This window comes from Lichenostomus cassidix, chromosome 18 (genome assembly GCF_008360975.1).
Source record: "Lichenostomus cassidix isolate B80296 chromosome 18, HeHo_3.0, whole genome shotgun sequence".
Classification (NCBI taxonomy): Eukaryota; Metazoa; Chordata; class Aves; order Passeriformes; family Meliphagidae; genus Lichenostomus; species Lichenostomus cassidix.
In genome coordinates, this window is record NC_139498.1 from 11,119,180 (window position 1) to 11,134,758 (window position 15,579).

General features: G+C 54.1%; 1 protein-coding gene across 5 annotated transcripts in view; it reads left to right on the forward strand.

Annotated features, from left to right (window-relative positions):
- The window catches only part of PIK3R5 (phosphoinositide-3-kinase regulatory subunit 5), a 59,069-nt gene extending 53,992 nt beyond the window's left edge, over positions 1-5,077 (forward strand). For 4 of the 5 annotated variants that reach the window (XM_085078003.1, XM_085078004.1, XM_085078006.1 and 1 more), the window contains exons 17-19: positions 968-1,050; positions 1,215-1,327; positions 2,433-5,077. In XM_085078003.1, the coding sequence (XP_084934129.1) occupies positions 968-1,050; positions 1,215-1,327; positions 2,433-2,574 (338 nt within the window). In that variant the 3' untranslated portion in view covers positions 2,575-5,077. The remainder of the gene's footprint in view (positions 1-967; positions 1,051-1,214; positions 1,328-2,432) is intronic. The other variant, XM_085078007.1, reaches the window with a different exon arrangement.
- The last annotated feature ends 10,502 nt before the right edge of the window (positions 5,078-15,579 follow it).

The following is a 15,579-nucleotide window of genomic DNA, read 5'->3' on the forward strand; positions in this document are numbered from 1 at the left end:
CTCCCAGCAGGCCCTTCCTGAGCTGCTGCTTCAGCCTGCTGCCCTTCCTGCAGCCCTGACACAGCTTCCAGCCATCTGGCTTGGCCTCAGAAGCCTTGTTTCTAATCAGGTTCCCCAATTAATCAAGCTTTGAGCCTTTGAAAAGCACCAAGGCTCTTGATCCATGTGTGTGTTTGGTTTGGTTTTGTTTAAGAACTGCTGGTTTGGCCATCAGACATAACCAATTCTGAGGAGACTGAGGGGCTTAATTCCTTTCTCCTCATGTGCCTGGTGCCTGGCAGGTGTTTGTCAGCAGAATAATCAGGGAAATGGGTGTTGTAGGAAATAGAAGAAATCCCCTGTAGGCTCCGTGGAGCTCCACACTGTCCCTCCTGTCCCTGCCCCATCCATGGAGCCATGCAGCCAATCCCGGGAGAAAACCACCAGGAATTGGTGTCTCACCTCCTCGGTTCGTTGAGTTGGGTGTTTCTGCTCTAGTTCAGGGTTTGCATCAGGGCTGTCCTCAGCTCCTCTCGGGGGAGAAACCTCTCCATGAATCTCCTTCCTTCCAAGAGAAATCTGCTCCCTGGGATTGGCTCCGCTGGTTTTCCCGTTCAGCATTTGACCACAGGATGTCACTGTAATTCCAGGCATGAGGAGACATCTCCAGGTGGGCTCAGGAGAGGCCATGCTGGAAGAGTCAGACATTCCTCACAATAATGAGCAGTGGTTTTCCCCTGTTTGCAGCCTCAGGTGGTTCAATGTTCTCTCCTGCTGTGTTTGGAAAGCAGCTGGGAATTAAACGGGACATTTCTCAGTGTCCTCAGTGCTTTCCGTGAATTGAGCACGAGGGAAGGGAAGCTGGAACTGCATTTCCCCAGCAGTGGGATCCTGCTGCAGCCCCCAGGTCTGGGATGCTTTCAGAGGTGCAGGGACCACTTCAGCTCCCAGCAGAGCCCCAGGTCACAGCAGTTTTCTTTTGTTGCAGCCTCAAAGACAGAATGTCTCAACTTAACCATGACCGAGGTGGTCAAGAGGCAGAACTCCAAATCCAAGAAAAGTTTCAATCAGGTAACTCCAATGCTTAAGCTGCTACACTGGGTGAGATGAGGGCTGGAGAGAGCAACTCCTTGGGGGATCCCTTTGCTCCTGGCCCCAGTCCTGCCCTCAGCTCCCCTTCCCAGCCCAGGGAATGCACTGAGCCAGCAGCTCCTCACTGCAGCCTTTCCTCTCAGCAGATCAGCGTGTCCCAGATCAAAGTAGACAAGGTCCAGATCATCGGGGTGCAGTCCTCCTTTGCCGTGTGCCTGGACCAGGATGAGCAGAAGATCCTGCAGAGTGTAACCAGGTGGGAAGGGCAGCCAGAGCTCCTGGGGTGGTGCATCCTGACGTGTCCCAGAGGTGTGGGTGGGTGGGAATGGGGTCCTGACCCCGTGGGGGAGCTGTGCCACAAGCCCCAGCTGGGTGACAGCCCCAGGCTTGGAGCTCAGCTGGGATAGCTGGTCCTGCTCAGATCCCAGCAGGAGTTTATCTCCATGAAGGCCACAGTCTAAAGGGTGATCCCCAGTCAGCTCTTCAACCCCAAAGGCTCCTCTTCCAGCAAGAGCAGCCATGAGCCAGAGGTTATGGAGATAAAGGAAGTGGTGGAAGAGCTCTGGGCATATGAGCAGAGCTTTCACCTTCTAAGCCTCCTTTGGGTTGTCCCCTCCTTTGTTTGGCTTCCCCATTGCAGAGGGAATCCCTGATTTTCATGGGAGAGTCTGGGGTAAAGCAGGAATTGTTCACTGGACTGTTCCTCCATCAGGGGTGTCCCCAGGGTACCAAACTGGCTCCCCAGGTGATGGAATTTCCATGAGCACAAGAGATCAAACCATGGGTTTAAAAAATGTACAAACATTGTAATTCTATGCTCAGAGTGAGCAGAACTCTGCCAGGTTATACTGCCTCCAACAGGAAAATATTTAGGATTCTATATATTAAATAACCCCAAAGAGAAGTGTTTAACTTGTTTGTTGTGAAACTCAGGGTTAGCAGAGTTCATGAAATGCTAAAGGAGCTCCTTCCCTCTTCCCAAAACTTGGGGGATGCAGAAGTTCTCATTTTCCCAAATGAATTTCAGCAAATGTCCTGGATGGGTGATGCTGCTCAAGGTGTCAGTCTGAGCCAGCTGAAAGTCCTGAACTCTCAGTGCTCAGACTCCAGTCCTGTTAAAGATTAGGCTTATTCCCGCTGGATCACAGCCCCATTCCCGCTGGTTTGCAGCCCCATTCCCATTCCTGCTGGATCACAGCCCCATTCCCATTCCCGCTGGATCACAGCCCCATTCCTGCTGGATCACAGCCCCATTCCTGCTGGATCACAGCCCCATTCCTGCTGGATCACAGCCCCATTCCTGCTGCCCCTGAGGTTCTCAGCCCCCACCTGGCTCAGAGGTTGTTTTCCTTGTGTTGCAGGTGTGAGATCTCCGTGTGCTACAAGCCCAGGGACAGTGACCCCCTGGCACTGAGAGGGTCCCCTGTGCCTCCCCAGGACCTCTCTGAGTTCCATTCCCTGCTGTGTTTGCCCATTGCCACCTTCAGTGGAGCGCTGCCATAGAGGAGCTGTGTCCTTCCAGACCAGACTCCATCCCACACCAATCCAGGCTCAGGAGAAGGAAAAGGACACCCAGGCCTGCTTGTCCAAGACCTCCTGCAGTTGAAGAGTCACTGTGGTGTCAGTGTGGTGGCTGAGCTGCTCCTGCTCCAGGCTTAGCCCATCCTTGGGAAATGGGATTGTTGTGCTCTGGTGTCTCCTGGGGTTCCTCAGCAAGGGGAAGAAGTGGTTCCTGGATATTCCCAGTGGGATCAGCAGATGCCAACACTTGGGTGGGGAGGGCAAGGCAAGGACAGGGATATTCCCTGCCAGCAAGTGGGAGCTGGAGGAAGGGGTGAGCTCACAACGGGATATTTTGGAAAAGGAATGTCCTCAGCTGAGTGGTGTCAGGTGTCTGTCAGTGCCTGGAGGTACAGATCACCCAAGCCATGTCCTGGTGGCATTTCATCTGTAGCAGTTTGAGGATGCTGAGGACAATTTTTTGGGGTGGGGACAGGCTTCCTCTAGGTTCTCCTTCGATTCTGGAGGTTGAGTGTCCTGCAGGGAAGCAGAGCAGGGGTCCTGCAGCTTGAGCTGGGTGTGTCCCAGGGAATGGAGTGCAATAGGCCATCCCAGGGCAAGGATCTGCTCGTGGATCCATGTGTTTCCTGTACAGCCAGGAGAGGAACTCCTAATTCCTGCAGGATTCCAGCACTGAGCTGTTCTCCCTGCCCACCCCCTGGTCTTGCATCCTGCTCCCAGCACTGTGTGCCAGAGCCAGCCAGAGGCTGAACCCTCCACAGCTGCTGGAAATCCATCAGGAACTGTGCTGAACTCCCAGCAGGGAGGGAAGTACTGGGGAAAGCACCAGGATTGCCTTAGCTCACCTGTAGAGTCACAGTTGCTGAGGAAGGACCCTGCACCAAAGCCACTGAGTGACACCTGCAAGTGACAACAGCATTTGAGATCCTCTCCCCCCCAAAGAGACATTCCAACCTCTTCCTTCCCTCTGCAGGGCTGTAGGTACAGAAAGGTGCAATATTTGAGGATATTTAGGGGTGATCTGGCCTTGTGAGCAAAGAAATAAGACTGGAAAAGCCTCAGGCAGTTTCTGAGTGTTTTTTGGGGATTGTACCAGTGCTCACCAGCACAAGAGCTCATTGCCTGCTGCAGGCTCCAAGGAGCTTGACCCCAAGGTTCTGTTCTCCCTGGATGTGTCTGGAAGGGACCCCTGGCACTGCTGGGGGCTGCAGGGCTCAGCCAAAATGGGGTCAATTTAGGGGGTCCCTTGATTCTCCAGAAAACAGGGCCTGGAGAGTTCCTGGCACCAGCTGGGACAAGGCTGGGCTCTGTCCCCAAGGGCTGGTGGCACAGCAGCAGTGTCACTTGAGGTTAAATCTGCCAGGGAAAGGGCCAGAGCCCCTGAGGGCTCCATTTGTCTGAGAGGAGTAGGGACCAGGTTTGTCTGCTGGATTCTCCCACATCCCTCCTGGAAGTGTTGGGGGATCCCTCCTGTGCCACTGCCTGTTCCTGGCTCTGCTGGCCCCACCTTCTGCTCCCACTGTAACATGGTTGGGGACAGCTTGGCCTGGGCCCAGGGATGATCTCCATGGTCCCCAAGATGCTCCCTGGTGTCCTTAGCAGCTCCAGGTGCAGCTTCTGCCAGTGAGGAAATCTGAGATCTGCCTGTGCTCCTGGGGCCTCTGTGCTTCCTCCTCCTGCTCAAATCCACCACCCCAGGCTGGAGCTGCCCTGGGGATCCAAGGAAAGTCCCTCGTGGGGGTGAAGCATCCCTTGGACATGAGCAGGAGCTCTGGGAGCAGAGCCAGGTTGGTCTCCCAGCAAGGATCCACCTTCCCTGGCCTCGCAGTTGCTCCAGGAGGATCCATCTTTTCCAAGTGCCTGGAGCAGTGTCCGTGCTTGGCAAGGACACCCCGACACTGCCACACCCTGCTGGGCTGTCCCTCCTCACAGGGTGCCTGGGCACCTCTCTCCATCTCTATTTTAAGCCCAATAGGCTCAAGGGATCAGAAACAGATTTTTAGTGGCTCTTTCCATGCACTTGGACAAAGTTTTCTCACTGACTTTTCCTTTCCCAGACAGGTTTGTGTTGTGTTCTCTCCAATGGGGCTGGAATTTGGCAGGTGGTTATTTTTGTTCAGGTCTTTAAAATAGCACCTTATCCTGTCAAACATTGCTCTTTGGGATCTTGATATCTGTGGCTAAATATATCCCTGCCAGGACATAAATCCCTCTGGGTTCAGGTGGTCCTCCAGAAATGCTGGAGAAGAGCATTTCCATCCCAAAGAGAAAACCAAGCACAAACTCTCAGGACTCGTAATCCTAGCAAAGGTTTTGGCCTCTGATGATTCCTGGAAATGAAAGAATTCTGGGGTTGTTTGGGGTCGTTTTTGTACATTTGTGTAGCCTCAGTAAATCTGTGTAAAGTCTGTGCTGATCTGTAAAATACTGTGCAGAGAACTTTTAAAGTAATTGTAAAATATTAAAAGTTGATTTATTTCCAGTACCAGTGCAGTGTTTGGGTCAAGGAATTCCTGGGTGGGTGGGAGGCACGGGAGGAGGCTCCAAAGCTCCACAGAGGAGCTGACCTGGGAGCAGGAAAAGGCTCAGAAAGTCATTTTTGTCATCAGCTCTGTCCCAGAGGCCACAACACAGAGCCCTGTGGGGCTTAATGGAGCTGCTCTGGGAGTAAAAAGCAGGTTTGGATGTTGGAAATGTCAAATTGGGTTCATGCTGGATTAAGGAGAAAAGGAATGAGCAGAGCTGGTGTGTGCAAGGTGAGACATGTGCCTTCCTTCTGGAGGCTCCAGGACCACCTCTGTGTCCCTGGGACAAGGGACAGCAGAGCCCTGGGATGAAGGGTCCCTGCTCAGGGTCAGCAGCTGGGGGATTCCTGAGTGGAAAATCCCTTCTGTGCCTTTGGGGATGCAGGTTGGCAGCTGGAGCTGAAAGTGTTCTGAAATATGGAATCACACTTGGGAACATTTCACTGTCTGCAGTGTCACCTTCTCCTGTGGGTATTCAAGGAAAGAGGCTCCACTGGGAGGTGTGAGGGCCAGCGTGCCATGATCAGTGTGGGAAAAGTCATTTCAGCTCCAAGGAGCCCAAACCCGGGTGAGAACTTCTGTTACCATCACTTTGGTATGTATTTGGTATGTGTTAGCTCTCTTTTTTTCTACTCTGATTGAAGAACAACAAAATGTGTTTTTTAACTAAAAGGAAAAGGTCTTTTTGAAAAGGTAACCAAGGAAAATACTGTATTTCCCAAGCTGGAATGATAATCTGCTCCTGTTTGTTCTCAACACCAACAAAAGCCCTAAACCACAATTTCCCCTCTCTCTGTTATTTTCTTTCCTAAAGATAAGTGGAAAGAGGAACGTGGTATTTAAAGCCTGAAGCAGGACTTTGTTTTTAAAAAGTGCCTGATGAGAAGCTTGGGTTTAGGGCTCAGGTCTGAGCTCCCAAGTCCTGCATGGATCAGGGGTTTGTTCTCACAACCACAAAAGCTTGAGCCAACAGCTGCTGAGAAAATTAGCCAGGCTGGGTTAAGGCCAGATTTAACCAAAGTCGGTTTTGCCTCTTGTAGCTGTGGTCAACCCAACTCAGCAGAGCTTTTGGGGCTCTCACACCAATCTGTGTCCGTGAGGGATGGAAGGGCAGTGGGTCAGGAGTGCTTGGCATTCCAGGCTGGGAACACCGAGTGACTTCCCTGGGTGAGATGTTTTACCCAAACAAAGCAGTATTTGGGGTTTGGTGGGTGTGGGTTTGTCAGGGCTCTGTGGCAGTTTCAAGGGTGGTTATTCCCCTCAGCTGGAGCTCCTGGACCTGGCAGAGCTGGAGCAGGATGAGCTGCAGTGCCAGGGAGATGGGGCATGGCTGGGGGCACCTGGGACAAAGGAGATCCTGAGCCATGAGCACTTTCCTTGGGGATTTTCCAACAGTTGGTCTCTCTGCTGACTCCACTGTGGTGCAGGTTAAACCCCTGAGGAGAGGATGCTCGTGGGAGAGGTTCCAAGGAGAAAGCTCAGCCCCTTGAGGGTTTTCCTGCCCAGGTTCCCAAGTGAACTGTAATCTCAAAGCTGGTGCTTCATTTTCTCTGCTGGTTTTTGGTTAATTTTAGTGTGTGCTGGGGACAGGGAGCAATGACAGCTCGAGTGGTGAATGCAGCACCCTGTGATCCTGGAATGGTTTGGGCTGGAAGGGACCTTAAAGATCATCTCATTCCATGGCAGGGACACCTTGCACTGTCCCAGGCTGCTCCAAGCCCTGTCCAGCCTGGCCTTGGACACTGCCAGGGATCCAGGGGCAGCCACAGCTTCTCTGGGCACCCTGTGCCAGGGCCTGCCCACCCTCACAGGGAACAATTCCTTCCCAATATCCCATCTCTCCCTGCCCTCTGGCAGTTGGAAGCCATTCCCTGTCCTGTCCCTCCATCCCCTGTCCCAGGTCTCTCTTCATCTCTCTTGTAGTTCCTGTAGGTATTGGAAAGCCACAATGGGGTCACCCCAATGCTTCTCATCTCCAGGCTGAAACGATTCCCTGGAAATTTGGGAGGGAATAAAAGAAAGAACTGAGTGCAGGCGAGGCCTCATCCCTGCATGCTCCAAACCATCACCTGAGCCCCTGTGCTGTTCTGGGTGACAGGGCTGTGTGGCTCCTGAGAGCTGTGACAGGCTGGAAGTGGCACCAGCAATCTGGGGTGGCTGGGATGAGCGATAGCTGAGATTCCTCCCCAGTTTAACTCTCAGCCATCACCAGAGGAAATGTGTGCTAATCTTGGGTCGGAAGCCAACTTCTTCCTGCCCTCAGGAGCCATCTGCACTTCAGTGAGTGACTCAGGCCCATGTGCCACCAGCCATCTGGGGAATTGTGCCTGTCCCACGGGCCCAACCTGCCCAGACGGGGGAGAGGGGTAGTAAGCCCTAAAGAACCAGGGAATGCCACAATTCCTGTTGCTTTCTCCACTTGCCTACTGTGGGAAGAGGAGAAGAGGCTTCTATCCTGATGGGAAATTGCCCTCCCTCACTCTCTCTCCCGGTGTGACTGTCAGCAACCATGGGAATGTTTAGCTGGAGCCTGGAGGTGGAGATGAGCACCCACAGTGTGGATGCAGCCCTAAAACATTCCTCATTCCTGGAAGTGTCCAAGGCCAGGCTGGATGGGGCTTGGAGCAACCTGGGACAGTGGAAGGTGTCCCTGCCATGGCAGGGGATTGGAGGTGGAAAGGAGAAGGAGACACCAGGAGGCCTCAGGAGCACAGCAGCAACACAGGCTCAGCCTGTGAATGGGTTAGACAGGGAAAGATGGACAAGTCCTTGCTGGAGAGGGAAAGTCATCCATGGACAATGGTGGGAGTGTCAAAGGACATTTGAATAACCAGGAAGAGCCCAGCTGGGAGCTGTGTGTCACCCCCAGGGCCAGGTCCCCTCATGCAGGGTGGGTTCAGTCAGGAGTGGTGAATGTTGTAAATCATCAGATGTGATGAAATTCCTGCCAAGCTCCTTCGGGACCCAACCAGGAGCTCCCTCTTGCCGTGACTTTTGGGATTAGGTGGAGAAATCACGGTTGCAAAGCTGGGAAGTCTGGGGATGGGATATTGGAGGATACATTTGGGGTAGGCAGGGACGGGACAGGGCAGCAGGAGCTGTGGGTGGTCCCTGTGCCTTGGGTGCACTGGGGGCTGGTTTGTGGCTCCAGACCTGTCCAGAATTCTCCAAAGAAACAATCCTTGGGATTAGGAAACAACCTGCCCCTTTCTCTACCTTTGGAAGCTTAATCAGGATGTCAAAAGCCCTGCTCAGTTCATCCAGCACAGCTCTAGAAACAGCTTCTGCACTCAGTTTGTCAGGGCTGGGATTAAACTGAGCTGTTTCCTGTTGTGTGTCGCTGTTGAGCAGCTAGCAGAGTAATGAATGCATCGGTTCTCAGTGGCAAGAAGGAATGACCTTTATTGTTTTGATTTCATCACATTTATAGAGTTCTCAAAAGTCACCCAGATTGGTCAGTCAGAAGCCTTCCCCCAGGCCTGATTGGCCAGGCCTGCACTGTCCAAGTTTTGGGACACTGTTCCAAAACATCCAAACTTTATCTTTATTTACAAAAACACAAGAAAACTTCCCATGGGAAAAACTGTGCTAGCCACAGCTCCCCCTTTTTGTTTAAGAACAGAAGGCATTGCTTGTGAGCCCCAGTGGATCAGCATGAAGGATCTGTTTGGTAATGGCCAGTTACCAAACAGAGCCTGGTTGAAACTCAAGGGGTCTGTCCGGAGGTGGCCAGCCACCGAACAGAACCCGAACCAGATGCTGGTCAAAGAGGCCCCCATGCAATACCCTAGATAAAAGTATATATAAAACTAAATCTACATATAAATCTGTAATTCAACAAAACATGCTTTCAAAGTCCTTGCTTTCTGACTCCATGAATGAGTTTCAGTCTCTGCTTGTGGATGGACCGGCTTCTTGGTCATCATCAGAAGGATCACTCGGTTGGTGTTCAGCATTCTGGTTGTTATTTTGAGGTTGCTGGTTCTGTCTCGGGAGCCGCAGATCAGGGCGGACGCATTTTGCAGGCAGCCATCGTACCCCAGTATCTGTGGAGACGCAAGCATACCCTCGACCCCAAGCAATAAGCTCATGAGGGCCTTCCCAGGGGTTAGTAAGTAGGTTCCGTACCCATACCTTCGCCCGGGGCAAACGCAACTCGCCTGATGACTGCAATGAGAGAAAGTGGTTCAAAATCACAGGATTATTCGAGTTTGGTGGCACCGTAAGATGATTGATTGTGTACAAAGCTTTCTCCAATCGACTCTGTGGTGTTTCCCCATGCATTCCCCCTTTTTGCCTTTCCAAGACACGCTTCAGAGTACCATGAGCGCGTTCCACAATGGCTTGGCCAGTAGGAGAATGCGGAATACCAAACGTATGGTCTACACCCCATAGGTGCAAAAACTGCCGCGTCTTCTGTGAGGCGTAGGCAGGACCATTGTCGGTTTTCACAGTGGCTGGCACCCCCAGGACTGAGAAGGCTAATTTCCAATGGGCAATGGCATCGCGACTTTTTTCTCCAGTATGGGCAGTCGCCCACATAGCTGAGGAGAAAGTGTCAATAGACACATGCACATACTTGACTCGGCCAAATTCTGGAATGTGTGTCACATCCGTCTGCCACAGCTGCAAGGCCTTTAGACCTCTGGGGTTCACCCCCGATGGCAGAGGAGCAGCGAGTCCGTGGCAGTCAGCACAAGCACTGACAATGTCACGAGCCTCAGTTGGCGTCAATTGAAACTGCTTCTGCAGGGTATGTGCACTCTGATGAAAGAAATTGTGCGATGCCTTGGCTTGTGCAATTTTGTCAGGCTGAGGTGCCACCCATGCAGGGTTGGCTAACATGTCAGCCCTGGCATTGCCTTCTGTTAAAAAGCCTGGTAAATTGGTGTGGCTTCGAATGTGCAGAATATAATATGGATGCACTCGAGCCTGAATCGCCTTCCACAGGGTTCGCAATAGCGAAAACAGAGTCGCGTTATTGACTTCTTTTAGAAGTGAACAATCCAAACGTTTGGTTATGTCTGCTACATAAGCAGAGTCGGTGACCAAATTCAAAGGCACCTGAGAGAACCGCTGAAAAGCCATGGCAACTGCCTTCAATTCAACCAATTGAGCAGAGCCTGTCTCGTGGCCTTTCAGCACGTGCCACTCAGATCCTTCCTTCCAGGTAACAATGGCCTTTCCTGTTCTCCCAGAACCGTCCGTAAAGACGGTGGGTCCATGGACTGGCACCCGGCTGTTCTTTGGCCACAACATGAGATTGACCGAATTTGCCAACTGCAGCAATTTGTGACTGGGCAGATGATAAGCAATCTGCCCTGAAAAATTTTGCAGTGCACTTTGCAAAGGAGCACTATTAGCAAGACTCCATTCGAAATTGTCCCGTGGTACTGGGACAACAATCGTTGCGGGATCAGCCGCCATCAATTGTAAACACCGATATCGGCATTTAATTATCAGGCAGGCTATCAATTCGAACAATGTGGGTGCTGTCTTTTTTGGCTGATGGGGCAAAAAGACCCATTCCAGGATGTGCAAAGGATCATCCCATTGTTTGTTCCACTGGCCAATGATACCCGTAGGTTGGAGGTCTGGAGCAGTAATGAAAACAGTGATATCAGTAGAGGGATCCACTTGATAAACCTGATGAGCGGAAACAGCTTGCTGCACTTCGTTCAGCACTCGTCGCGCCTCGGGAGTCAATTGTCGAGGTGAGTTTAGGTCAGAGTCCCCCTTTAAAATATTAAAAAGTGGGGAAAGTTGTGCATTGGTCAGTCCCAAATATGGGCGTAACCAGTTGATGATGCCTAGCAATTTTTGGGCATCATTCAAAGTCTTAATAGTGTCTGAGAACTGCACCTCTTGATGCTGTATGGTTCGATCCAAAATTTTGACTCCCAAATATTTCCAAGGAGGCTGTTGTTGAACCTTTTCCGGAGCAACTTGCAACCCATAGGAATGCAAGGCATCGAGCAGTCGAGGCTGTAACCTCCGCAACTCATCCTGGGTGGCTGCTGCCACCAGGATATCATCCATATAATGGTAGCAGAGTGCCTCAGGAAACTGCTCACGAATTCCGGACAAGGCCTGCGCGACATACCATTGACAGATAGTCGGGCTATTTTTCATGCCCTGAGGTAACACTTTCCATTGAAACCGCTTTACAGGCTCCGCATTGTTAATTGCAGGCACAGTAAAGGCAAACTTTGGTCTGTCATTGGGGTGCAAAGGGATTGTAAAAAAGCAATCCTTCAAATCAACGATCAAAATTTCCCACTCAGCGGGAATCATCGTGGGTGAAGGCATGCCAGGCTGTAAACTCCCCATACTTTCCATCACTGCATTGACTTTCCGGAGATCTTGCAACAGTCTCCATTTCCCCGATTTTTTCTTAATCACAAAAACTGGGGTGTTCCAGGGACTGGTAGAAGGTTCTATGTGTCCCTGTTTCAGTTGCTCCTGAACCAGCTGACAAAGGGCGACTAATTTGTCTTTCGGCAAGGGCCACTGTGGTTCCCATATTGGTGTTTTTGTCAGCCATCGTAAAGACAGCGTGGAATATGGTGCGCCCTTGCACACAGTGACCCCTATCAAAAATTTGTCGTGATCCGCACCCCCCAAGCTGCCAACACGTCCCGTCCCCAGAGGTTCACTGGAGCTGGAGTGACATAAGGCCGAATGGAGGCCGTGTGTCCCTCTGGATCCTTCACCAACACAGGTCGCTTACTCAATCGACTCTGCGTTGTTCCCCCCAACCCCGCGATATTCAGTCCCACTGGGCACAAAGGCCACGTAGGAGGCCACGAAGCGGCGGAAAGGATCGTTGCATCAGCACCTGTATCGATCAAACCTCGGACTCGAACTCGATGTGGACGTGCTTTCGGCATGATGAGGGTACATGTCATCTGTGGCGACTCATTGGAGATAGATGCAGCCCAGTAGACCTGCGGAAGTCCTGGCAGTTCAGTGCTGTCACCTCCGCCAACTTGCTGGTCTACCCTGGAAACAGGAGACTCACAAGGCAACAAGTGAGCAAGACAAGTGTGTGCAGGAATGGTGACAGGAGGATCAGGAGTGGAAACCGTAGCATGAATTTGGCCCCTGAAACCAGAATCTATGAACTCTGGAAGAACCAGGATTCCTTGGTTAGTGGCCTCAGGCCCTGCCATAAGCAGTGCACTGGTTCCCTGATCCAGGGAACCATCCACCTCCAAGGGAACCCTGTGGGCATTGTCAGAGTCTAAGACGACTGTTGCTGCGGTGTAGGCGTTGACTCGGGCTGAGCCTTTGGTACCTCCTCCACATTGACCGGGTAAGCCTGGGCCATCACCTTGTTCTGGGGGAACTGTTGTGATGGGGGGCAAATCCCCCTCTTTGCACCCCTCATCACATTTCCCGACAGGGGTCGACCATCTACATGGTACTGTGACCTGCAGTAGTCTGAAGTGTGACCTGGCCTACCACACCTCTTGCACTGAGGAGTCTCGGTCCCTGAATTTCCCTTCTTCCCGGAATTATCTTTCTGTTTAGATTTGACCCGTTTCCGTTTGTTCCCAGATTTGGGCTGTTTTTTATCCTGATCAGCGGGTCCCTGATCTGAGGACAAAAATGCAGCCAAGGCAACTTTTCCCTGATTTTCGGACTGCACCCTGGCACAAGCTCGCATCATCTCCTGCACAGAAGGATCCCCCGGTAGGGTATTGATGATCCTTCTACATTCGTCATTGGCATTGTCCCTTGCTAAGTGTTTCATCAAGATCTGTCTCGTGGACGGATCATCAACCTGCTTTTCCAAGGCTGCTGCCAGCTTCTCAAGAAATGACATGTAAAGTTCAGATTGCCCCTGCCGTATCTGCGTATACCGTGTTTGTGGGGCAACTACCTCAATTGTTTTCAAAATGGCTCCCATACCGAGCTGTTGGGCTTGCTCCAGGATCCAAGGATCCCAGGCAGCTTGAACGTTGGGGTTGGAGAAAGGTCCCTTACCCATGAGGACATCAACCCCAACCATGCGCCTAGGGTCCTCGGCAGGCAAAGACACATTTTTCCGCAGCTGATCCTCGACCAGCGCTTTCCAATTGTCCTCAAAGGCACTGTATTGTACGGGGTGAAACAGCACCTGAGCCAGATACATAATATCAAATGGAGCAAGCAAATCACTATTTATCATTCTAAGAACTTGCATCACTGCCGGAGAAGACACCCCGAATGTCGCGACCTTGGTCGCCAGGTCATTTGTCACGCGCCAGGCGATGGTGGAATGGCTGTTCCTTGTGTCCATAGCATCTGGGCCAGGCACATACACTGGAAAAGCCTGAGCGTCCCCCTGAGGGAAGCCATCACCATCCGAACCTGCCACAGCAGATTCGCACCCCTCCTTCTGTTTGGGGAATCCAATCTTCTCTAGAAGTTCCCAGTCCCCAGCCTCCAGTGCACCCTGCTTCACCGATTCCCAGAACTGCAGGGGGTCGCGCGGGCGAAAAACCCCCACGCCGTTACGGCGTCTCCAGGGGTTCGACAGAGCCCAATGCCCTTTCTTTCTCGTCGCCCGCGCGAGCCTCCGCCCAGGAGGAAGAAAACCCTCCTCATCATCGTCCGAGTCGTCGGAGCAGGGCTTGCAATCAGCACTCCCCATCACAAAGGACGGCGAGCGGCCGGAGGCAGCGTCCCCGCCAAGAAACTGCGCGGTGACCGGGACGGGGGAGGGGCAGGAAGGCGGCGGCGCCACCGGCGCGCCGCCGGGCGCTCCGGCCACGCCCGCCGGCACAGCGCCAGCACGCTGCGCCAGGGCCTCACTTGCCACAGAACCCGACAGGGGAACCGGCACCCGCCCGGGGCCAAAGCAGCCCCTTGCCGCTGGCACCAAGCCGGCCGTCGGGCCGCCAGGAAGTCCAGACCCCACTCGGAAACCCGGGGGACGGACTCCCTGGGCAGCCCCACACGGACCGTGGGGCCTGCACGAACAGACCTCCATCCGCTGCCGAATCTCAGCCACTTCGGCCAGCAAATCATGGAAAAACGAAAGCGGAGGAAAAACCATCGCGCCCGGCACGGACGCGACGTCCGCCGAGCCGCAGGGAAGCCGGGTCGGCCCCGCACCCGCGGGAGCGCCAATCAAAGCCCCCGCGGCGGAAGCACCGCTCGCCGGCGGCTTCCCCTCCGGCCCCACGACCGCCCCGGGGAGTGACCCCGACTGCCGGGCCCCGGCCGCAGCCGGCGGCTGAGCCGGCGCCTGCTCACACGACCCCGACGCCACGGGACCGGCCGCACCCGCGGCCACCGCGGCCCGGGGCTGCGCCGCCGGCGCGCCGGGCGGGCTCGGCAAAACGCCGGCCTCTCCCGAGCCGGCCGCCGCCCGCGCGGAAACCCCCGCGCCGGCCGAGACCACCGGCAAATCCGGAGCCGGAACCTCCGCAGCCGCAAGCGACTGGCCCGCAGCCAAAGCGAGCAGCCGGGACTCCCGGTCCTCCGCAGCACTCCCCACCCCCACCCAACCAGCCCCCGCCGCACATCCCGGCTGCCCATGGGGGAGGGGCAGCCCGGCGCCATTCCGCAGCGGAGGGGGGGGGTTCTGAGGCTGCGCACATCGCGGCGGCAGAGGCGGGGGGACCTGCGCGGCGGCCGTGTCAGAGCCGGCCCGCGATCCCCCATCCCTGTGCAACCCGGCCAGCTGCTCCGTCGGGTGGACATAAGTGCGCTTCGGTAGATCAGCTGGAGAAACAAACTGAGGCCTCGCGGCCGCATCCGCCACCAGGAACGGGACGTCAGAATCCGTCTGGGTCGGCGCGTCCTTCACACACCGCCCCACGGCCGAGAGCAGGGGCTCCACGCCCGCGCAAGCCGAGAGCCGCGAGTCATAGAACGCCTGCCCTTCCAACGCGTCCCAAATGTCTCTCCAAACCTCATGGAAGCGGACCGTAGAACGATCACCCCGCATCCACTCCATGACCAAAGCGCGGCCGACCACAAACCAAAAATCACAGTCCAGCGCCACATCCCAAACGGCCCGGGACACGTGGCCCGCAACCCAGTCCAACAAGGCCCGAGCGACCCGCGGCGACTGATCGGACGCAGGGTCATCCTCAGAGACCTCCAAAAAGGCCCGCAAGAGCCCATCGGCAGGAACGGGGGGGTCCATGTCCGCATCAGAATCAGCCATGCCTCAGGGCAGGCGGGGTGGGGGTCGGGCCCGGGGGCAAGACTGCCGCGTACCTGCAATCGAACGCAGTACACGTCGGTGGTCACCAGATGTCGCTGTTGAGCAGCTAGCAGAGTAATGAATGCATCGGTTCTCAGTGGCAAGAAGGAATGACCTTTATTGTTTCGATTTCATCACATTTATAAAGTTCTCAAAAGTCACCCAGATTGGTCAGTCAGAAGCCTTCCCCCAGGCCTGATTGGCCAGGCCTGCACTGTCCAAGTTCTGGGACACTGTTCCAAAACATCCAAACTTTATCTT